General features: G+C 49.3%; 3 protein-coding genes across 6 annotated transcripts; 2 read left to right on the plus strand and 1 right to left on the minus strand.

Annotated features, from left to right (window-relative positions):
• Positions 1–112: 112 nt before the first annotated feature.
• ap4s1 (adaptor related protein complex 4 subunit sigma 1) lies at positions 113–2,282 on the minus strand. 4 transcript variants are annotated; one of them, XM_084013074.1, is made up of 6 exons: positions 1,833–2,281; positions 1,335–1,495; positions 1,149–1,235; positions 894–962; positions 576–587; positions 113–490 (listed from the first exon to the last, which is right to left on the minus strand). In XM_084013074.1, exons 1-6 carry the CDS (start codon positions 1,954–1,956, stop codon positions 362–364), a joined length of 582 nt encoding a protein of 193 aa, XP_083869200.1. In that variant the 5' UTR covers positions 1,957–2,281; the 3' UTR covers positions 113–361. The 4 variants fall into 4 exon arrangements, with proteins under 4 accessions (XP_083869200.1, XP_083869199.1, XP_083869202.1 ...); XM_084013073.1 differs by having other exon boundaries at positions 113–587; positions 1,833–2,282; XM_084013076.1 differs by having other exon boundaries at positions 113–587; positions 1,335–1,492; positions 2,064–2,276.
• Positions 2,283–3,012: 730 nt separating this feature from the next.
• Positions 3,013–14,687, plus strand: strn3 (striatin, calmodulin binding protein 3). Its single transcript, XM_084013042.1, has 16 exons — positions 3,013–3,626; positions 6,667–6,770; positions 7,403–7,476; positions 8,072–8,150; positions 8,509–8,670; positions 9,044–9,182; positions 9,274–9,409; positions 10,040–10,179; positions 10,290–10,468; positions 10,630–10,677; positions 10,783–10,904; positions 11,388–11,555; positions 11,658–11,798; positions 11,892–11,999; positions 12,152–12,238; positions 12,574–14,687. The coding sequence occupies exons 1-16, from the start codon at positions 3,339–3,341 to the stop codon at positions 12,741–12,743; spliced, it is 2,145 nt and encodes a 714-aa protein (XP_083869168.1). The 5' UTR covers positions 3,013–3,338; the 3' UTR covers positions 12,744–14,687.
• Positions 14,688–15,370: 683 nt separating this feature from the next.
• Positions 15,371–22,238, plus strand: g2e3 (G2/M-phase specific E3 ubiquitin protein ligase). The gene is made up of 17 exons (XM_084013145.1): positions 15,371–15,503; positions 16,050–16,126; positions 16,224–16,321; positions 17,101–17,202; positions 17,450–17,574; positions 17,828–17,996; positions 18,188–18,294; positions 18,377–18,493; positions 18,697–18,821; positions 18,930–19,023; positions 19,540–19,713; positions 19,787–19,941; positions 20,036–20,220; positions 20,300–20,472; positions 20,852–20,891; positions 20,994–21,168; positions 21,579–22,238. The coding sequence occupies exons 2-17, from the start codon at positions 16,066–16,068 to the stop codon at positions 21,917–21,919; spliced, it is 2,241 nt and encodes a 746-aa protein (XP_083869271.1). The 5' UTR covers positions 15,371–15,503; positions 16,050–16,065; the 3' UTR covers positions 21,920–22,238.
• Positions 22,239–22,767: the final 529 nt, after the last annotated feature.

A 22,767-nucleotide genomic window follows, 5' to 3' on the forward strand; every position in this document is an offset into this window, starting at 1 on the left:
GGGTTCTGGACTCTGGTTCTGGATCTTTGAGCTCATCCTGTTTCTGACACTGGAGTCCTGCAGGGAGGAGGTCTACGCTAAAATCCAAATGTGGACTAAATACTGGAGCAGACTGGGACTAAATACCAGACCAGACCAGGACTAAGTTCTTGGGGGTGAAGTTGAGCTACAAACACAGGTCTGGATGGTCCTGGACATTTTTATTGAGTCCTTGAAAAGTCCTGGAAAGGTTTGGAAGTCGTCTCTGAAATACGAGACGACGTCAGCGACTGTTCACGTTAATTCGCTCGTCACAAAGTTGCAGGTTCGATTCCAGTCAAGTCCTAACGAGGTCAGTCTGTGACATCACTTCCTGCGAGCCTCAGCTGTCGGCCATCTTGTCGAGGGCGGTGAGCGGCGCGAGGACGCGGCTCTTGTTGGTCTCCACCACGTGTCCGTTCTGGATCATCTCGTCCAGGATGACGTGGACCCGGTCCAGGTTGAACATGATCTGAGGGCGGAGTCAAAGAAACCAACGACAAACAGGAAGTGGTGCCGACAGAGGGCTGCCATGATTGGTCAGCTTTAAAGGATACGTCCAGTTCACTCTGTTGGAGCCAAACACACACAAAGGTCGGGGGTCAATGGTTTCTGCCTGTGATTTAATTAACAGGAATCGAACGTAAACAACGCCGTTTTCACCGCCGACTCGTTAACATTTCATCAAAATTTCACTGAACATAAAAATCTTCCCTATGACGCCCCTACAAAATAAAAGCCTGAATAAGTTCACGACCCGAATGAACTATTTTTAGAAATTCATTTTAACCAAAATATCTGTATTCATTTTTTTAAATGTTTATTATGTGTTTCCCCATTCAGTTCAATATTAAACAGGTATGACTTCTACTCACCACCCGGCTGAAGTATTTATCCAGAACCTCCACAAAGTTGTGAACCAGCTCGTAGACGGACAGCTCGTTCTGAGGACGCCAACACACAGACAGGATGAGTGACATCATTCATACGCCGCCCTGCTGTTATGACATCATCAATAAGACAATTAAAGAAACGTGTCGTGAACAAACTGGAGGAAATAGAGCGTTTTGCTGACTATTTTCAGAGGTGGATTAACGTTCGATGAGATGATGACGTGAGAGTTTTGTCACCTCGCTGTCTGTGACTCCGACCACGATGTAGAGTGCGGCGTACTGGCGGTAAACCAGTTTAAAGTCTTTGTACTCCACGAAGGAACACTGGGGACAAGCAGAGGACACAAGAACTGGTTTCATGGGCAAGAAGTGGACCACAGGAAGTAGAACACAGATGGTCTGACGGGGGGGCGGGACCGGTACCTGGTCCTTCTTGCGGCTCAGGCAGCAGCGGACCACGTCGGCCTCCAGCGCCGCTCTCCTGCTCAGCTCCACAGGTTGATAGTACCGGGACAGTCTGGTCTGACCCTGCCGGTTCACCATCAGCACGAACTTGATCATCCTGGGACCGGACCACCAGACTGCTGGACCACCAGACACGTCTATCACCACTTCACTAAGATGTTAAAAAATAACATTTAATGAGGAAAACAACAGATTTGCAAACAATGATATACAATGTAACAATCTACACCAGAGAAATACTACATCACGTAAACTCAGAAAAGTAATAGCATAAAAATATACTTAAACAGACTCATGATGCAGAATATTGCAGTATAATTATTGATGCGTTCACGTGTCCATCGCTGTCATGTTGTTTATGTTTCTATACAGCTGTGACGTAAATATAATTACACATCCGTGTTTATTAGTTTGTTATATTTTTGTAGTGAACCTGGTAAATGCAGTAAAACGTACCCGAGTGAAGTAACGTAACGTGAGTAACTGCAGACAACAGCTGTTTGCTGCTGTAACGCACGTCACGTCCGCGGCTTCCGTAGCCGGGAAAGCGGAGTGTCCGAGGAGCACTTGAAAGCGGCATTCGAATCCACTGTGACGTGTTTATTAGCGTTAATAGCGCGTTTTTAATTTGTAGTTAACTCGTCCACGTATCGGCTTGCTAGGACCGTGAATGTGTCTGACACTTACCGGCAGCAATTAGCTTGAAGCTAAGCTGGAGCTAAATGAGCCGCATCATCATCATCACGCGCGCTAACAACAACAAGCTAACTGCTGTTAAATTATTTTAAATGTTTGTTAACAGGCGAGGTCGTTCAGACGGTTAAATAATAAACTCGTATCAAAGTTAAACGACTGTGAAACAAACGAGAGGCTCCAGCTAACCGCTAAAAGCTAACTGCGCCCTGGAGCTACCGTGGGCTTCTCGCATTTCTGACGCATGCTCAGTAGCTCCCTCTTCTGATGCGTTTATGGAGCACATAGTAAATCGGATCTTTAACCACCCAGCCCGCATTTCAGTTATTACTATTTTTACAATAGAACATTATATTTATATATTTATATATATATATATACACACACACATGCTATATATATGCTGTGTATATATATATATATGTGTGTGTGTGTGTGTCATCGTTGTAAAAGAGTGTTTCATTCATACAACCACTAGGTGGCCTCAGGGTTGCACATTTATAAATAGCTTTTTAATGGCTTTTTGAAAACACATCCAGATATACACACTTACTGTCTACCAGAGACGCTCCTTCCACCTCTAGTTTTAAATCAAGGCTCAAAACACACATCTTCTCCCGGCCTTTCCAGCCCTTTCATGACGTAGATATTGTTATATATGTTCTAACGTATTGTCCTTTTATTTAAATTAAGGTGTATGTGTTCTGTTATCTGCTTTTGCACCATTAAATATGCTTTATAAAAATACATTTTACTTACTTACTTACTTACTTACTTACTAACTAATGCATTGGAATCAGTGTTGTATTATTGTTTTATTTGTATTTACATTCTCTCCACAACAGCTTATTCAGCGGACAGATAGGTGTGTGATTTCCGACGTTGTTCATGTGTCATGAACGCTACACAGCGGATGGGAAAAGAAGCAGGATGGATCTTTCCCGTCATGCAGCGCAGTTGGGTTCTCCCTCCGTAATCGTCGGATCCAGGGAGAGCGAGAGCAGTAATGGCGGCCGGTTAGAGCCACACACAAACACCGCGTCCGCAACCAGCCGCCGTCACCGCAGCCCTCCGGGGGCCGCCAGCAGCCGCCTCGCACGTCGCGGCGGAGCCAGAGCGACACACACGGAGCGAAGACACGACGGGCTCCTTTAGGGGGGGACGGGAATCCTCCAACGGACCGTCGCTGCCTCGGACTTTCCTTATACTTTTCTAAAAAAAAAAAAAAAAAAAAAAAAAAAAAACAGAAAGGAAGGAAGGGAAAAAAACATGGATGAGCACCCCGGCGGAGGAGGAGGGGTCGCAGCGGGCTCCCCGAGACAGCAGCCTCCGCCGCCGCAGCAGCAGCAGCAAGGGAGCAACAGCAATGCTAATCCGCCGATGGTAGGCGGAGGAGGCGGCGGCGGCGGAGGAGTCATGGTGCCGCACCAGCCTGACGAGCTGCCCCGGCCGCAGCAGCAGTACACCATCCCCGGCATCCTGCACTACATCCAGCACGAGTGGGCCCGGTTCGAGATGGAGAGGGCGCACTGGGAGGTGGAGAGGGCCGAGCTCCAGGTTAGCACACCTAGCTTAGCAACGATTAACGCTAGCCGAAGCTAAGGACGACAACAACAGCAACAACGACGACGACAACAACAACAGTGTCCGGTTAACGAGTTTAAATGAAGCAGTTTGTATAATCTCACGTACGTCAGATTGTCGTTAACGTTCGCGGTCGAAGCAGCAACAGCTGCTGGTAACGTAAGTTAAGTGGCCGAGCTAACGAGCTAACGGGAACGAGCTAACGGGACCAAGCTAACGGTACCGAGCTAACTGGGACCAAGCTAATGGGTTAACGGGACCGAACTAACGGGACCGAGCAGGGATAGCGGAGTGCGCTGAGGGTGACCATTAGCCGTTAGCTTCACGTTAGCGCTGTCAGAAGCCTGTTTTAGTACTTGAGCACGCGCTGTTGCTGTCGTCACTCCCCCCCCCACCGTCCGATGTTAGTACTTTACTGGCTAGACGTTCGGGGACGCGAGGACCGACTGGCGGCTAATCTGCAGCCATTTTGGTTCGTCACGCTAGCTGAAGGCGGCTTCGTTTTTAAAAGCCTCCATGCTGGATTTACGACACAAACACACACAGAGAGAGCCGGTCCGGCGGCGTGCTAACACATCATGACGCAGCCTCGCTGACAATATTAGGAGGTGGGCTTTCAGATGAATATCACTCTGATTAAAGGGACACCTGTAGTGTGTTACGTTGAATGCTGCTGGTGAAGAGTTCGGAGGCCGGTGTCACGTCATGACCCGGATCAGGGATCTTTGTCTCCCTTGTAGACCTGAATCCGATCCGGGTGCAGCCGGCAGACAGCAGCGATGTAGTGGAAAAATTCATGTTTTTGCAGTATGAGCCCGCTTCTTTTTACGGTTGGTGGATGGAAAGGGAAAATGCAGAACTGCATAAACAATCTGTTTAGTTTCTCAGAGGAGGGACCAGGAGAGACCAGATCAGACCAGGAGAAACCACTTCAATGTGATCGAGGAGAGATGGAAAGCTGGTACAGGAGCTGATGAACTCATCTAACACGCCACCGTCGTGTTCCACGTCCGGTTCCTTGACGCCATTGCGTTCCACGTCTCTCTCTCTGGTTCCTCGACACCGTCGTCTTCCACGTCTTCTCGCTCTCTCTGGTTCCTCGACACCGTCGTCTTCCACGTCTTCTCGCTCTCTCCGGTTCCTCGACACCGTCGTGGAGTTAAGCTGCAAACCTAAGTCCAGTATAAGCGGTGTGGTGGCTTCCTGTGATCGCGGCATCATCGATATTCGCAGCTGTGCGTCTGACTGAAGCGTTTCAGATCCGCGGGACAGGAAGGGAGTGGTATGACCTCCAACTTTAGAGTGACTGAAAAATGCTCATTTCACCTCAGTTTAGTCAGGAGGTCAAAGGTCACTGTGTTTACTGTCTTTACCGCATGTCGGGGGGGGGGGGGGTGCTAAGGTAAAGAGAGCAGGTCTGCAGGCTGATATAAGGTGTCCTGGCCTACTGGGCCCTGCTCTGACAGCCTGGTCCCCGCTGGGCACTCAAAGTAGACCGGCCCGAAATATCTCTCTCTCTCTCTCTCTCTCTCGCTCTCTCTGTCTCGCTCGCTCTCTCTCTCTCTCTCTCTCTCTCTCTCTCTCTCTCTCTCTCTCTCTCTCTCTCTCTCTCTCTCAGGCCAAGTTTCAGTCACAAACACTTTAAACCTGTGTCATCCTGGTATATGTGGGCCAGTGAGCTCACTCCACACACCACCACCCCTCTCATCCCCGCCATCACCCCGCCACTCTGATCTCACTCCTTCTCCCCGGGGAGTGCTTGATTCATGCTCACCAGGTGCCCTGGGGGGGGGCTGAGAACATAAACAACAGAGAGACTTATTAACAGCTGCCTCAGACAAACAAACAGGATTCAACAGGTGTAGCGTCGCCATAACGCCCCCAGCTGGTCCGAGGATCGGTCAGAAGGCTGATATATTCTAAACGAGAAGAATCATAAACAAAACATAATAAACAAAACAACTGTATTACGAACAAATCTGGGTTTCCTGCCTGAGGCAAACATTAACAGTTGACACAGTAGAGAGTCCAACAAACTTGCCAGCTGCCTCCGCTCTGCTTGCTTGGTTGTCTGCTGGTATGTCGTAGGGATACGTGGGGGGGGGGGGCTGTGGCTGTCAGTCACAGAGCCGACCAATCAGAGCACGGCTGTATTAGCCTGGTCTGTTATGTAATCCTCTTCCCAGATGCCCCAGTTCCCTTTCTATCCGTCTCTCTCTCCTTTGGCCCGAGGAGGACCTCTGGTTTTCCCTGTCGTCATGGCGATGTGCACTAGAGGAAGTCGCGACCCCCAGTTTGCCTCTGAATCCCCCCTTGTTGTCATGGTCACCCTGGCAGAGAGCTCCCTGTGTTTGTGTATAAATAGCTCTCGGCCTTTATCGGGGTTTGGTTTCAGGAGCAGCTGCTCACAGACAGACAGGTGGACAGACAGTGAGACAGGTGGACATACGGGTGGATGAACAGTGAGACAGGCAGGTAGACGAAAGACGGGCAGGTAGACGAAAGGCGGGCAGGTAGAGGGGTGGATGAACAGTGAGGTAGGTAGATGGAGAGACAGGTGGATGAACGGTGAGACAGATGGACAAACAGTGAGACAGGTCGACGGACAGACAAGTGGACAGACAGTGAGATAGGTGGGTAGGAAGACTGACGGGTGGATGAACAGTGACACAGGTGGACAGTAAGACAGGTGGAGGTGTAAACAAAAGTGGAGACGTTGTGTTGAAGATGAAATGATTTGAAGGTCAGTTTGTTTTACTGGGCGTCATGGAAACGAGATACAAGCGTGTGATGATCCTCTACATGACTATTAAAAAATATATATATTTTATTTTCTGGCCCATCTAAACATTAAACGTCTAAACACCATGATTACGAGGTTTTGCCCCAACCGCAGCCTCGGTGTGGCAGGGCTCATGGGTAAGATTGTGGTGATGAGTTCACCTCTGATGACCTGTGATGACCACATGAATGACCCGTCTGTCTCTCTCTCTCTCTGTGTGTGTGTCTGCAGGCGAGGATAGCGTTCCTGCAGGGTGAGCGGAAAGGTCAGGAGAACCTGAAGAACGACCTGGTTAGAAGAATAAAAATGTTAGAATACGCTTTAAAACAGGAACGGTAAGAACCCACGCCGATCCCGACACTGTAGATCCTCTCTTTTCTAGTACTCTTCTTCTCTGCTTCTCTGCACCACATGCAACAAAACCCACCTAGCAATATCTCCTTCCAATGCAATGTAGGCTGAGAGGATGAGACTTAGTCTGAGACGATGCGACCTAGGCTGAGACGTAGGCTGAGACCATGCGACCTAGGCTGAGACTATGAGACGTAGGCTGAGACTATGAGACGTAGGCCAAGACGTAGGCTGAGACTATGAGACGTAGGCTGAGATGATGCGACCTAGGCTGAGACGATGAGACGTAGGCTGAAACGATGCGACGTAGGCTGAGACTATGAGACGTAGGCCGAGACGTAGGCTGAGATGATGAGACGTAGGCTGAGAAGATGAGACGTAGGCTGAGATGATGAGACGTAGGCTGAGACTATGAGACGTAGGCTGAGACTATGAGACGTAGGCTGAGATGATGAGACGTAGGCCGAGACCTAGGCTGAGACCATGCGGCGGAGGTGGAGGGTGGTACAATTGGAGGTGAGACTTGTACCAATGAAGGCGTTGCAGTGAGAGCGGCGGATCATGAATCCTGTATTCTGGATCTCTGAGAGCTGATTGGATGTTGTTTCCTCTGCAGAGCGAAGTACCACAAGTTAAAGTACGGGACAGAGTTAACCCAGGGGGAGGTGAAGATGCCCAGCTTTGAATCCGGTAGGTTTGTCTTCATCACAGATACGCTTCATCTACTCTTCATCACAGATACTCTACATGCTGTTAATGTACTCTGGGAGATACATTTACTGTTAATAATACTACTACTACAACTACTGGTAATACTACTGTTAATACTACTTTTGCTGATAATACTACTACTACTGCTGCTGATAATACTACTACTACTAATGTCAATTCTACTGTTAATACTACTACTACTACAACTACTACAACTACTGGCAATACTACTGTTAATACTACTACTACTACTACAACTACTACTACTAATGTCAATTCTACTGTTAATACTACTACTACTACGACTACTGGTAATACTACTGTTAATACGACTTTTGCTGATAATACTACCAAATCCAGATGAACCCCAGATCCTGGTCTGCTCAAGTCAGTTGAGACAGTGTTTTCTCCCCACTGTGTGGCGCTGTAACATCAGAGATGTTGGGACTCTGGAGACCCTGACCTTGTTCTAGTCCCTTATCCATGTGGAACGGGTCCCAGGATAACTGCTGTTGTGATGGGACACTATAGTAAATAACATGGAATTGAATTTGGGTGTCGTTTGTCCGTTTAGACACCAAAGACTCCGAGGTCTCTGCTGTTCCTGCCAACAGTCAGCTCACCTGGAAACAAGGAAGGCAACTACTCAGACAGTAAGAACACTTTGAGTTTCTGTTGGGTTTACAGAGAGGTCACCAGGGTCTGCTTTAACCTGTTCAACCTGACAGACCCGGCTCCAGGTCCAACCCAGACCATGTAGTTACAAAGAAATCACGATGTGAGATCTTCTATTTATAGGAGATATGAATGTTATGCTGTATGTTGTCCAAACCCATGGTAACCATTAAAAACACAACTTAAATAATATAACATTCATGACATGATTTATAAAGATATACTGGGGTGCATACACTCTTTTTTTTCCACAAAGCCATGTTACAAATAACTAAATTCATCTCTCAAAACCATTGAAATAGCAGCAAACACAACTGTGCGACTGTGTGTGTTCAGGTACCTGCAGGAAGTCGGATACACAGACACCATCCTGGACGTCCGTACTCAGAGGGTTCGCTCTCTGCTCGGCCTGTCGGGATCCGAGCAGAACGGTTCCGTGGAGAACAAGAACCTGCAGCACCTGATCAACGGGACGGAGCGCCGCAAAGATGGCAAGAGGTAAAGAGACTCCTACAGAGACTACACTGGACTACGATTGCCGACCGGACTTCTGACTCATCCCTATCACATGAGAAACCAAAAGGAAATCCGTGGACTAAGCCTAACTCCCTAAACTAAACACCACCCGGAAAAAACAAGGCTGAAGGGTTACAAATGCGCAGAGGATTGTGGGTGTTTTAGGAGCGTGGCGGATACACGCATGCATCCTTCCACTTCCTGTCAACAAAGGAATCGGTCGTCGCTAGAGTTCAAAGGCCTTCGGAGGGATTCAGTCATGCAGTGATCTTTCCTGGACACCGACGGACACCCAGAGAGTCTTCGGGGGGTCAAAGGTCACACAGCGGTGACACCATTTTGTGTTTGTGTCCAGGAGTCCAGGTGACGTTCTGGAGACGTTCAACTTCTTGGAGAACGCCGAGGACAGCGACGAAGAGGAGGATGAGGAGGGAGACCTGATGGACGACATCAGCACCGACAAACACCACCGAGCCAAGAAACACAAGACCAAGGTACACACACACACACACACACAACCTCTTTTATCTCCTCCACCACGCCTCCCATATTGTCTCCCTCATCCTCGCCCCTCTCCCCCTCCAGATCGGGAACGAGGGCTTGGCATCGGAGGATGACGCCGACACGGAGGAGGCCCTGAAGGAGTTTGACTTCCTGGTGACGGCGGAGGACGGAGAGGGAGCCGGCGAGGCTCGGAGCTCCGGAGACGGGACGGAGTGGGGTGAGATTCGAGGGGCTTCAACCTCGGTATAATTGCTTTGGGTCGTACACAGGATCAAAACAGGGATCCTCAGGGTCTCGTCTATACACCCCGCTGGTCACAGAGCAGCTTAACGAGCCGGCTCCGTGTTTCTAGAGGGCTCAGGTGGGTTCAGGCCGAACAGGGTGGGTTCAGGCCCTGCTGGGGAGAAGCTCCTCCCACTCAGTAAAAATACATAGAGCTCTTCATTCGCTAAAAGACTGTGGCGTTACGTGTGTAACTAAATGCAGCCACATCACGCATCCTGTGATGTCACTATTGAACATGAATGCATCACCATGCTGATGCTGTAGCAGTAAAGGTTGACGCCCTAACGCCTTTCTGGGAGGAGCAATCAGAGACCGGCTGAAGGTCACCAGTTAACATGGTCGCTGGTTTGACTGAAACACCTGTGTCTAGGGGTGTCTCTGGGTTTCTAGGGGTGTCTCTGGGTGTTTATGGATGTCTCTGGGTTTCTAGGGGTGTCTCTGGGTTTCTAGGGGTGTATCTTGGCATTTATTGGTCTATTGTTGATGTAATTTGAGTAAAAACTAATAGAAATTGCTTTTCAAGGGGAAAGGAAGAATTGATGTCTTATTTGTGTCTCTGTAGCGGAGCCTCTCCCGTTTCCTGCCGGCGGGGGGAAGTCCTTCCTGTTGGGCGGCTCAGACGACGTGTTGGAGAACGTGCTGGGTTTGGGCGACCTCGCCGACCTCACCGTCACCAACGACGAGACGGACTACAGCTACGACGTAAGACGCATATACACAGCAGCTGCTGTTGTTTCAGCGTTTTTTTTCTGATTTCCCCTTTGAGAAGCCCCAATCACGCCATCATCTGTCGCTTCTTATCCACCCTTCAGCTGCCGTCCAATAAGGAGTCTTCGTTCAGGAAGACGTGGAACCCCAAGTACACGCTGCGGAGCCACTTTGACGGCGTCCGAGCGCTGGCCTTCCATCCTGTGGAGCCCTGTCTGGTCACCGTGTCCGAGGACCACACCCTCAAACTGTGGAACCTCACCAAGACCGTCCCTGCCAAAAAGTACTAATACATCACCTCCACACTCAACACAGTACTCTTACATGGACCTCATCACCGGTCTCTCACAGGCTCATAAGGGACATGGAAGGGACACATACAGCTTCTATGATAAAGATGGTGATGAACATGATGTGTTCAATAACTGTGTTTTTGTTTGACAGAAGTGCCTCTTTTGATGTGGAGCCCGTCTATACATTCAGAGCCCATGTGTACGTATCTCACACACGCACACACACACACACACATACATTCATGGTTGTCATGGACGACAGCGTGTCGGGTAAACATTAAAAGATGTCTCCGTCTGTCCTCAGTGGTCCAGTGTTGTCGTTGGCGATGACCTCCAGCGGCGAGCAGTGTTTCAGCGGAGGCATCGACTCGACCATCCAGTGGTGGAACATCCCGAGCTCCAACGTGGACCCCTACGACACCTACGGTAGTCCAGTCCACCTACCAGTCCACGTCCCCACCCTCACCTGGGACACCCTCCACCTTTCTAAAACTCACTTACTAAACGTAGCGTCCCCTTTGTCCAACAAACATCTGTCCTCGCTATTGGAAAGTGTCCCCCACTCTCCATGATTGTCCTCGCTTTCCAAAAATACCTTAACTGTTCAAGAATGTCCCAAAACATGTCCTGACTATTCAAAACTTGATTGATTTTCCAAAAGTGTCCATACGTCACAGAACTGTCCTTGCTATAGAGAGAATGTCCTTTCTTCAAGTGTCCTCACTCCTAACTTTTTAAAACTGTCCTCACTTAAACAGAAATCCTCATTTTCCAAATATTAATAGAAAAAGTGGGACTCCTTTTCCAAAATGTCCTCCCTCTCTACGAAAGTGCGTTTTTAGCGTCCCCACCTTTCAAAGTCTCCTGTCTTTATTAAGCCCTCCCCTCTGTTTCCTCTCGTCCAATCAGATCCCAGCGTCCTGGCTGGCTCCTGGCTGGGACACACGGACGCCGTGTGGGGATTGGCTTACAGCGGCATCAAGAACCGCCTCCTGTCCTGCTCGGCCGACGGAACGGTGAAGCTGTGGAACCCGACGGAGAAGAACCCCTGCATCAGCACTTTCAACACCAACAACGGTGAGGACGCCGCGCAGACAGCACCCCCCGGAGGACGCCACCGGAACAGCAGCTCATTAAACGTGTGTGTGTGTGTGTGTGTGTGTGCGTGTGTGTGTGTAGAACACGGCGTCCCCACGTCGGTGGACTTCAACGGGTGTGACCCCGCCCACATGGTGGCGTCGTTCAACAGCGGAGATGTGGTGGTCTACGATCTGGAGACTTCCCAGAATGCACTGGTGCTGAAGGGGCAGGGAGAAGGCAGTAAGACACACACACACACACACACACACACACAGAGAAACGTGTATATCTGGTCTCTCCTGGTCTGACCACGCCCCCTCTCGTGTCCCGCAGCCCCGCCGGCGTCCAACCACATCAACAAGGTGGTGAGTCACCCCACGCTGCCGGTCACCATCACCGCACACGAGGACCGCCAGATCAAGTTCTACGACAACAAGTCAGGTCCGTCTCCGTCTTACCGTAGTTACGTGTGGACGGTTTTCTGTTTGTGTAAAAATAAATCTAGTTTTTAGATCTCGTCAACGGCACCAAGGAGCATTGTGGGTCCTCACTCCCGTCCTGACCTGTGTGTCTCTGTGTGTGTGTGTGTGCAGGTAAAGTGATCCATGCCATGGTGGCTCACCTGGATGCCGTCACCAGTCTGGCTGTGGATCCTAACGGGATCTACCTGATGTCTGGAAGTAAGCCGCCGCCCAGAAAGCTGTCATCACTGTTCATCACCATGCTGCTTTGATGCTTACTCCTCTTCCTCCTCTTGTTCCTCCTTATCTCTCCTTCTACTTCTCCCATGATACCAATTTCTCCTCCTCTTCACTTCTTTCAAAATCCTTCTTGTCTTTGTCCACCATCCTCTCTCCTCATCCTCCTCTCCATCCTCCCCTCTCTCTCATCCTCTCTCATTCTCTCTCCTCCTCTATCCTCCTCCTCTCTCCATCCTCATCCTCTCATTTTCTCTCCTCCTCCTCTATCATCCTCCCTCATCCTCCTCCTCACCCCTCCTCCTTCTCCTCCTCAGGTCACGACTGCTCCCTGCGTCTGTGGAACCTCGACAGTAAAACGTGTGTTCAGGAGATCACAGCTCACCGTAAGAAGAGCGAGGAGGCCATCTACGACGTGGCCTTCCACCCCTCCAAGGCCTACATCGCCTCCGCCGGGGCCGACGCCCTAGCCAGGGTCTACGTGTAGACGAAGAGGAGGAGGAGGACCGGACGAGAGGAGGAGATGGGGGAGGAGGAGGACCGGAGGGCAGGGACATGGAGAGAACGGCTAGTCTGTTCATACAAACAGTATTCAGGTGTCTGAACATAGATGATACATTAATGAAAGACACACACACACACACATCCCTGCGACTGAGGACGGACTTAAAGGAACACCCAGTACCTGACTCCGTGATGGAGATCTGACCCTCTCAGGTTTCAGGACCAGCGAACCCTCGTTCCGTCTCTGACCTTCAACAGGAAACAGGAAGTGGGGGTCGCGTCTCCAGCTGGCCGCCAGGACGCAGCCCGTTTTCACTTTTGGCATTTAGTGTTTATTTCCAGCTTCCTGGACGTAGAACCGCTTCCTGGACGTAGAACTCTTCTCTTCTTCTTCCTTCCTTTTCTTCCTCTTCCCATACCTTCCTTCCTCCTCATCATTTTCATTCGCCCCTCCTCTTCCTTTCTCTTCCACTTCCTCCATCCTCCTCAGGTCACAACTTGAGAGGAAGCTGTGTTTGGGTTGATGGCGTGTCACTGGCAAACAGCAGAAGAAGAACATCGGAGGGCCGTTTCCTCGGAAGCGTCTGCAGCAAAAGAATAAGAGGAGGAGGGGGAGAAGGAGAACGTTTGAGGTTTTAACCCGTCCACGTTTGGTTCTATTTAAGTGAAAAGCCGAAGTGAAGCTTCAGACTGACTTTTTTACCGTGTTTTTAAGAAGTTAAAATATATCGAGTTAGATTCGGTTTAAATAGAACGACCACGTCGGGTTAAAAGTCAGACTTGTGAGATGATTTCACATCCGTCCTAACTGGGACAGAAGATCGGTTAACACACACACACACACACACCCCCAATCAGAGCCCTGTGTTTGAGTGAGCGGAGGATTCAGAGGTTGGCGTTACCGTAGTTACGTGTGGACGTTCTGTTTGTGTAAAAATAAATCTAGTTTTTATAATCGTTTTTATAAACGTCGAAACGTCTCGTCAACGGCACCAAGGAGCATTGTGGGTCCTCACTCCCGTCCTGCCGTCGCTCGCCGCCTCGGCGGAGGTTTCACGTCACGTAGGAGGTAGAGGAGAGAGGGAGGCGCTGCTGAGGAGTGTTGAGGCTCGGCCGAGGAGGAGGAGACACAAAGAAGATTGTTTATTTATATAAATACAAACATTTTGTAAAACATTTTGACTCTCTGACTCAACCCCCCCACGAGCTTCGGCTCATTAACTAGGAAGTATTTGGCTCGACCAACTGGTACCTGAATGCACCACAGATGCAGCTGCAGTAGATCCTGGTTGGAGGAGCAGCTGCAGGTCTGAGGCTCATAGAGGAGCCTGGAAACCCTCCTGGTTCAGGCTCCTCCTCCTCCTCGTATCACTGTGTGAGTTTTCTCATTTCACGTTTCTTCATCGCAGCTTCAACAAGCAGGACTAAAGTTATTTATATCATTTTTTATCGTCTCTTACATAGAAAACCAGCCGGGTTGAGCTCCAGGAGAAACGGTCCAATGGGACACCTCCTGGCGCGGGTTTTTAAAACAAAAGCTGCCACCTGATTGGCTGGCCAGCGTTTTACTTCATCGTTGTGGTTTTAATTTAATTGCTTTTTAAACTGAAGGGATTTGTAACGCAATTGATCACAAGTCTTTATTTTTCTTTTCAGCCACGCGACAACTTCCTGTGTAACTAAAGACTCGTTTTGTTTGTGTAATGCATGATTAATACAATACATTTATTTTTTCTAGGCTTCCAGAGAAATGGAAAAACACGTTCTGATCAGTTTGCGAGTTTTGATGAGTTTTGTAATTTTTTTTTTTTTTTTTTTGGACAAACTATGAAACAGCAGATTTTAAAGATTGAACCACATAGAATACAACTGTTGAAATGTATATAAAATGTCTATAATAACTATTAAATGGTGTACATGTACAGAGGCTGTCGCTCCACTCATCATTCTGTGTCACCACACCGCATGAGAGCATAAGATTATATAACTAACATTTTTGTAAACTATTTACAATAATGTAAATGCACAAAGGCACAGCTAAACCAAAGATTTCATTTATTCATGCTTAACTGAACAAACCTTTAAAATATATAACAATAATATATATAAAAAAATAATATATATATATAAAAAATTAGGAATCGATTTAGGATCTTAAAAGATAAGAATCCATATTTTTACATAAATCAATTGTTCTGCCCACCTCCAAGAATAGTCTGAATTAGAAGAATTTAATTGATCTAAGGCAAGGCAATTTAATTTGTATAGCACCTTTCAACAACCGGGCAATTTAAAGTGCTTTACATAAAATATGAAAAGCATTGGAGAGAAAAAAAACATTAAAACAAGGCAATAATAAAATAAAGTTTAAAATGTAAAAGTAAATGGTTGAATATCGTTTTCAGATGAATGTAGTGGATTAATATTTCCTTCTGTCTATCTATAGGTATGAAGTAGAAGAAAAGTACAAGAACCTCCTAATAATCCACCTCGGGGTTATTTCCCATCCGTCCGCTAGGGGGTGCGACGAAGCAGCAAACTGCAAACAACGCGAAGGACTCCCGATGAAGAAGAAGAAGAGGCAGCGGAAGCGGAAATGAGATAATTTTGTTTTGAAAGAGGGAAATTTAAACCTCGACGGATAATCACAAGCAGACAGAAAACAACTGGAATAACTAATAAATAATCCTCAGAACGTCGCGGAAATCTTCGCAGAGTGACGTTTTCCGTTCCTGAACGTAAAGTAGGTGTTTCTATTTTGTAATTATTTATGTAACGTTTAAACTCGACTCGTTTTTCCTTTTTGTACCGTTTGAGCCGCTTCAGAAGACTCACTTTAACTTTATTTTAGTTTAATACTTGGATACTCTGCTTGATGTTTATGTACTCATGTGTGTTTATTGATCAGCTGGCTGTTGTTTCGATCATAAACTCGACGGGAACGGATCGCTTTACTTCACTTAGCTTAGCTTAGCTTAGCTTTGTGTTTTTTATTATTCTCCAGCATCCAGTCTACCGAGCAAATGTATAATCATATTATGATTTATAATCATTATTTTCAATTTTTTTTAATAAGTAACAATTATTAACATTTCTTTAGACAGGAAAACTATAATATAAGATAAGCCTTTATTTACAGAGCTGTCAATCACCAGCTGAGTTCTCCTCCTCCATCTTTCCTCCACCTCGTGACGTTTTCCCTCGAGGTTGAGGAAACGAGGTACATTTTTGTTTAACTTATTGCTGCCTTTTGACCTCTGACCCCGGTGGTCTGTCCGTGCCCCCGCAGGGCCGCTCACACCGTCATGAAGAAGAAGACGAAGGCGAGGACGTCGGAGGCGGCCGACGGCGGCAGCAACCAGCAGTGTGAGTGACCGACTGTCCGTCTGGAATAAAGCATCAACGTGGAATATTAAAAATATAATATTTAAACAATTAAACCGGCTTCCTGTTTGTTGTCCAGGTTGCGCTCTCTGCCGGCTCGCCGACGACGACCCGGCAATGTTCGGGGAAAAGATCACGCTCGACGAGCACAAGCTGTCAGTCCACTACTTCTGTCTGGTGAGTCTGATAGAGACCCGGTGGAGGGACCCCCAAGTCCTATAGAGACCCGGTGGAGGGACCCCCAAGTCTGATAGAGACCCGGTGGAGGGACCCCCAAGTCTGATAGAGACCTGGTGGAAGGACCCCCAAGTCCTATAGAGACCCGGTGGAGGGACCCCCAAGTCTGATAGAGACCCGGTGGAGGGACCCCCAAGTCCTATAGAGACCCGGTGGAGGGATCTCCAAGTCTGATAGAGACCTGGTGGAGGGACCCCCAAGTCCTATAGAGACCCGGTGGAGGGACCCCCAAGTCTGATAGAGACCCGGTGGAGGGACCCCCAAGTCCTATAGAGACCCGGTGGAGGGACCCCCAAGTCTGATAGAGACCCGGTGGAGGGACCCCCAAGTCCTATAGAGACCCGGTGGAGGGATCTCCAAGTCGGATAGAGACCCGGTGGAGAGATCTCCAAGTCTGATAGAGACCCGGTGGGGGGACCCCCAAGTCCTATAGAGACCCGGTGGAGGGATCTCCAAGTCGGATAGAGACCCGGTGGAGAGATCTCCAAGTCTGATAGAGACCCGGTGGGGGGACCCCCAAGTCCTATAGAGACCCGGTGGAGGGACCCCCAAGTCCTATAGAGACCCGGTGGAGGGATCTCCAAGTCTGATAGAGACCCTGTGGGGGGACCCCCAAGTCTGATAGAGACCTGGTGGACCCCCTGTTACATCATATAATGTTCCTTATTAAACCAATAATATAAGTGTGGCGCCGTTTGATCATTGGTGTTTTGTCTCAGCTGACGTCGTGTGGCGTTTACCAGCGAGGGGCGGAGGACGAGGGCGTCTTCGGTTTCCTGGTGGACGACATCAAACAGGAGATCCGCCGCTCGGCTCGACTGGTGAGACTTTAGAACACTTTAACTTTTCAACTTTTATGAAACTCCAGAGAGCAACATTGGTCGCCCCCTAGTGTATTAACGGTGTATTGTTCATGTATTAACGGTGTATTCTCTGTGTATTTCCCGTGTATTTTCTGTGTATTAACGCTGTATTCTCCATGTATTTTCTGTGTATTACCAATGTTTTCTCTGTGTATTTTCTGTGTATTGACACTGTATTCTCCGTGTATTTCTGCCGTGGTTCCAGATGTGCAGCGGCTGTAAGAAGAAGGGAGCGTGTGTCGGCTGTAACGTCCGGAGCTGCAGGAGGATGGTCCACTTTCCCTGCGGGAGGAAACGCCAGTTCATCTCGCAGTTTTACGGACCTTTCCCGTGAGTGAGCGTGTTTATTCTACTAGCAGGGCGAGCCCTCGTGGTTCCAGTCCTCGTGGTCCGGGTTCGAGTCCTCATGGTTCGGGTTTGAGTCCTCGCGGTCCAAGTCCTCGTGAACCGAGTCCTCGTGGTTCGAGTACGCAGACGGCTGCAGGTCAAAGTGATTTTGATCAGAGAGAACTTGGTGCTGAGCGCATGACCTCTAACCCCGCCGATGAGAGCGTTTATGTGGTCTACCTGTCTCTGTGTCCAGGTCCTACTGTCCGGACCACAGTCCCACCCAGTCTCTGTGTGTGGGTTCAGACCTCAGTCTGCCTCAGTCCTGCTCTGTCTGTCTGGACTCCATCGATCCCGTCCTGAGCTACTCCATTCTCAAATGCCCGTCCTGCCACGCCAGCTGGTTCCACCGGGACTGTGTGCAGGTAGACCCACTGTTTCTTAGACTGGTCCGGTCCTTTAAAGGGGGTCAGAACTAGACTGGGATGGTCCTTTAAAGGGGGTCAGAACTAGACTGGGATGGTCCTTTAAAGTGGGAGTTTCTTAAGGGATTTTTCATCGTTTCTATGTGGTGGCTACCGGTGACTGTGTGTGTGTGTGTGTGTGTGTGTGTCAGCGTCAGGCCTACAGCGCCGGCCTGTTCTTCTTCAGGTGTACTCTTTGTAACAACAAGGAGAGCTTCCAGGAGGAGATGCTGAGGATGGGGATCTACATCCCAGAGAGGTACCACCACCACCGGAGGGCACACACACCATCCGACCCTGGGAGACTGAAACTGAAACCGCTGCTTGTTCTTTTCCGGCAGAGATGCCTCATGGGAGTTGGAGGCCGACGCGTATTCGGAGCTGCTGGAGGTTTACAAGCTCTGCGACGCCGCCACCTGCATCTGCACCGAGGGACGGACGCACTCGGCCAAGACGGGGTATTTATGTTTGCTTGGCAGGGTTCTCACAGATAAACACGGGGAGACGGCTCCCTCTGGTGGTCTACAGCAGTAGTGAACAGTCCTGATGACACCGAGCAAGCGATCTCCTCAAATCCCCCGACTGTTTCATGAGACAATCTAACTTAAATGCAGTTTGATCGAGGACGCCTCCCTGAGACCACGTTGTTGTTTGTTTCCAGCTGGTTTGAGGTGATTCGCTGCCGGCTCTGTGGCTCCAAAGGGACGCACAGGAAGTGTTGGGGGCTGAAGCTGGACACCAGAGACTGGGCCTGCAGCGACTGCACTCAGGCCACGGACGGCAAAGGTCTCCGATCTTCACCTTTCCCTCAACTCGCGTTATTATTATTTATATATTTATTTTATTATGTTTATTATTTATAAGGTTGTAATTATGCTGCCTCGTCTTCTCCAGCCTCCTTGGTTGCGTCTCCTCAAGTAGGTCAGAGGAGGAGTCTGCTGTCCAAACGCCACCTGTCCCCCATCCACTCCTCCATCAGCTGTAAGAGGTACACAAACCTAACGCACCCCTCCTCCATCAGCTGTAGAGGTACACAAACCTAACGCACCCCTCCTCCATCAGCTGTAGAGGTACACAAACCTAACGCACCCCTCCTCCATCAGCTGTAGAGGTACACAAACCTAACGCACCCCTCCTCCATCAGCTGTAGAGGTACACAAACCTAACGCACCCCTCATCCATCAGCTGTAGAGGTACACAAACCTAACACACCCCTCCTCCATCAGCTGTAGAGGTACACAAACCTAACGCACCCCTCCTCCATCAGCTGTAGAGGTACACAAACCTAACGCACCCCTCCTCCATCAGCTGTAGAGGTACACAAACCTAACGCACCCCTCCTCCATCAGCTGTAGAGGTACACAAACCTAACACACCCCTCCTCCATCAGCTGTAGAGGTACACAAACCTAACACACCCCTCCTCCATCAGCTGTAGAGGTACACAAACCTAACGCACCATGGAGAATGGGCTTTTAGATGTGATGAACCCCTTTGTCCCTCAGGTCGCCGCTACCTGTTGGCTCTGGATCCCCTGAGGGGATCCTGCAGGCCCTGGGCCCTCAGCTCCGCCCCACCATCAGTGTGCAGGTTGAGGTGGACGGGGACCAGGCTCTGGGTGCCGGGGTGGAGCTGGTGAGGAGGCCCGACTTCGACCCCACACACACTCTGTCTGTCAGGTGAGTGAGAAGCTCTGAGGTTCGTCTTCGTCCGAACGTAGAGCATCATCAACACCTTCGCTTCTCCGCCCAGGTTCAAAGGCCACCAGCAGACTGCATTTCCCAGCAGCCACCAGGACGGCGACGCAGCCAGGCAGTACTTCCTGAAGCTGCTGGTGCAGCAGATCCAGGACTCTGCGGTGTTTGAGGGTCCAGACGGATCCAAAAACCTGGCTTTGGACGCCCAGGGTATGAATACATTTGACTCTGAAGTGTGTTTGTGGGACTTGGACCTGCGGTGTTGTGCGTACGCCTGCAGGTAACCCGCTCTGTTTGTGTCCAGCTCTGCGGGAGGACCTGTACTTCGATGCCGGCTGCCTGCTGGCTCTCTGTCTGTTCCACCGCGGCCCTACGGTCGGCTTCTTCTCTCCCGCCCTCTACCAGTGTCTGTTCAACTACCCGCCCAACCGGCCGCTCACCGTCGCCCACATGACCCCCGACACTCGCGTCACCCGCCGGGTCAGCAGGGTGAGTGAGACTCCCTCCTTACCTTTACGTCGCAGGTGTCTTGTGGTCCAAAGGCCCAAACTATGGGAACTGATTTCAGATCGCGGAGGCGGAGTCTTTAGACGACCTGAATGATGTCATGGCGGCGAACTGGGAGTTCCTGGAGCTGGCCGGCTGCAACCGGCCGATCAGCAGCCTGGCGGAGAGAGAGGCTCTGGTGGAGGATCTGGTCAGCTTCGCCATGATCGCCAGGATGCAGCTGCCACTGCAGAGGTAGGGACACGTTTCCCAGCAGACACCTGGGCCAATCACTTCTGTTCCATTCTGACATGATGATCGCTGGTCGCTCAGCGCTGTACGTCACATGTTTGCGCTGAAAAATAATAACCGGGCTTTTATTGTAAAATGTGTTTCTCAATTTTCATTCTTTAATCCCCCCCCTTCCCCCCATCCTTGTTGGTCTCTGGAAACGGCAACAGAGTGAGACCCACGCTTTCATTGTGAAATGTGTTCCTTGTTGACTTAGCGGAGCTGCCTTAGCGGCTATTCTCCAGTAAAGTGAGTCCACTAACTGACTCACAACGTGTCATGTGACCCCACGTATGGAAGCGATGACATCACGGCGTCACCTCTGCTTGTTTTGGTTTCGCAGGTTTCGGGAAGGCCTGCAGACATTGGGCATCTTCGACCAGGTGATTTCCTGTTTTCCCCTCAGGACTTCCTTCCTGTTGTCTTTGCTGAGCGCCTGATGTGTCGGGAGCACGCGACTGAGTAGCTCTTTGAATCTGATCCAGGTGCAGCTCTTCCCCGCCACGTTCTACGACGTGTTCTGTGCAGCGGCAGCGGATCGGCTCACGGCTCAGACGCTCGCTCAGACCTTCACCGTCAACTTCTCGCCGCAGGACGACAGGCTGAGCAGAGAGACGGCCGTCGCCACCTTCTGGAGGAGCTTCCTGCTGGACTGTGAAGGTACGTGATCCTCACCAGATCCTCACTGAACCAGATCCTCACTGAACCAGATCCTCACCAGATCCTCACTGAACCAGATCCTCACTGAGCCGGATCCTCACCAGATCCTTATTGAACCAGATCCTCATTGAACCAGATCCTCACTGAGCCGGATCCTCACCAGATCCTCATTGAACCAGATCCTCACTGAGCCGGATCCTCACCAGATCCTCATTGAACCAGATCCTCACTGAGCCGGATCCTCACTGAGCCGGATCCTCAAATCGGATTCAGTTCAAAGGTTTAACTCCTCCCCTCCTCTCCTCTTTCTACTCCCCTCTCCTCCCTCCTTCCCTCTCCATCCTCCACTCCCCCCCCCCCCCCCCCCTCTTTCTACTATCCCCTCCTCTCCTCCCCCCTCATCCCCTCAGTTGGGAGGAGCTCTATCTCCCTACAGGACCTTCTTCGTTTCGCCACGGGAGCCGCAGAGCTCCCCGCCGCCAGCCTCCTCCCGTCTCCCTCCATCTCTTTCCTCCACCCTGTGGAGGGGGGAGGAGGAGGAGCAAGGAAGGCAGTCAGAAAGAGGAGGGAGCTGTTGAGGGACGAGGGGCTCTTCCCTCAGAGCGAGCCCGAGTCCAAACACCTCCTCCTGCCCGTCTCCTCCTCATACCAGGCCTTCAAAAGCTCCATGGAGCAGGCCATCAGCCACCATGTGCACCTCCTCCCCACACCGTTGGAGGAGGAGGACGGACTTCATCATCGGGGGGTTTAGTTCCAGGTCTCCAGTATAACGTCTCTTTAAACCCAAACCTCTTTGTGCTTGTTTGGTATTTAGTTGTTTCTGTTTTTGTTTTGTCTGAATTCTGAGGTTTTGTTGAAGTAACTTTTAAAAAATAAAACTTATCAACGCAAGAAATAAACAATTTGTAGTAGCTTTTTGACAGATTTTTTAAAAATAATTTAATAATGGATTTCTGTCATTAATTTTCTGTCCTTTTCTTAAACTTTCCTGTTATTTATCAGTTCTGTGTTTGCTGTATGTTTTACAAGTCTGACTTTTCTCTTTGTTCTTGTGGATCATAAATACTTAAACAACAGTTTTGTTGTCCTGATTTGAACTTTAAACAACTGAAAACAGAAATAATGTTTTGATTTAATTGTCCAGGTAAGAAGGATATAATGTTGTAGAGCGAGTCGTCCTCCAATCGAATAATCGGTAGTTTGATTGTGAAGTGTCTGTGGGGCCCAAAGTGCCTCGAAGGCTGAGCCATCGATGTGAATGAGTGAATGTAGACTGAATGTGGTGTAAAGTGCCTTGAGAAACTGGAAACACGCAGTTCCATTTATATAGTTTGATTTATAAACATTTATATTAATATATTCAACTGAATATTAGTTTTACATATTAAAACATGACCTGAAAATATAGTACAGTATAAAATAGCAGATCATAAAATAGAGTCCTAATAACTCATTGTTGCTGGTGTACTTAATTATATTCCACTGCTGGTAGAGTGAGACCTCTTTGATTTGAAATCCTTGTTTGTCTCTGGTAATGGAAACAGAGTGAGACCTCTTTAGTTTTTTATTCTTTGTTTGTCTCCGGAAAAAGCCACAGAG

Source organism: Eutrigla gurnardus (assembly GCF_963514095.1).
Source record: "Eutrigla gurnardus genome assembly, chromosome: 7".
Lineage (NCBI taxonomy): Eukaryota > Metazoa > Chordata > Actinopteri > Perciformes > Triglidae > Eutrigla > Eutrigla gurnardus.

What these genes read in the sequence shown, in the direction of transcription:
- ap4s1 (XM_084013073.1), bottom strand. Translation starts at nt 1,956, where the DNA reads ATGCCGCTTTCAAGTGCTCCTCGGACACTCCGCTTTCCCGGCTACGGA. An exon ending in TGAGCCGCAAGAAGGACCAG is followed by an intron (nt 1,236 to 1,334) that starts GTACCGGTCCCG and finishes GCTTGTCCCCAG; the next exon opens with TGTTCCTTCGTGGAGTACAA. An exon ending in ATAAATACTTCAGCCGGGTG is followed by an intron (nt 588 to 893) that starts GTGAGTAGAAGT and finishes TGGCTCCAACAG; the next exon opens with AGTGAACTGGACGTATCCTT.
- strn3 (XM_084013042.1), top strand. Translation starts at nt 3,339, where the DNA reads ATGGATGAGCACCCCGGCGGAGGAGGAGGGGTCGCAGCGGGCTCCCCG. An exon ending in CACTTTCAACACCAACAACG is followed by an intron (nt 11,556 to 11,657) that starts GTGAGGACGCCG and finishes GTGTGTGTGTAG; the next exon opens with AACACGGCGTCCCCACGTCG. An exon ending in GTTCTACGACAACAAGTCAG is followed by an intron (nt 12,000 to 12,151) that starts GTCCGTCTCCGT and finishes GTGTGTGTGCAG; the next exon opens with GTAAAGTGATCCATGCCATG.
- g2e3 (XM_084013145.1), top strand. Translation starts at nt 16,066, where the DNA reads ATGAAGAAGAAGACGAAGGCGAGGACGTCGGAGGCGGCCGACGGCGGC. An exon ending in CAGTCCACTACTTCTGTCTG is followed by an intron (nt 16,322 to 17,100) that starts GTGAGTCTGATA and finishes GTTTTGTCTCAG; the next exon opens with CTGACGTCGTGTGGCGTTTA. An exon ending in TCCACCGGGACTGTGTGCAG is followed by an intron (nt 17,997 to 18,187) that starts GTAGACCCACTG and finishes TGTGTGTGTCAG; the next exon opens with CGTCAGGCCTACAGCGCCGG.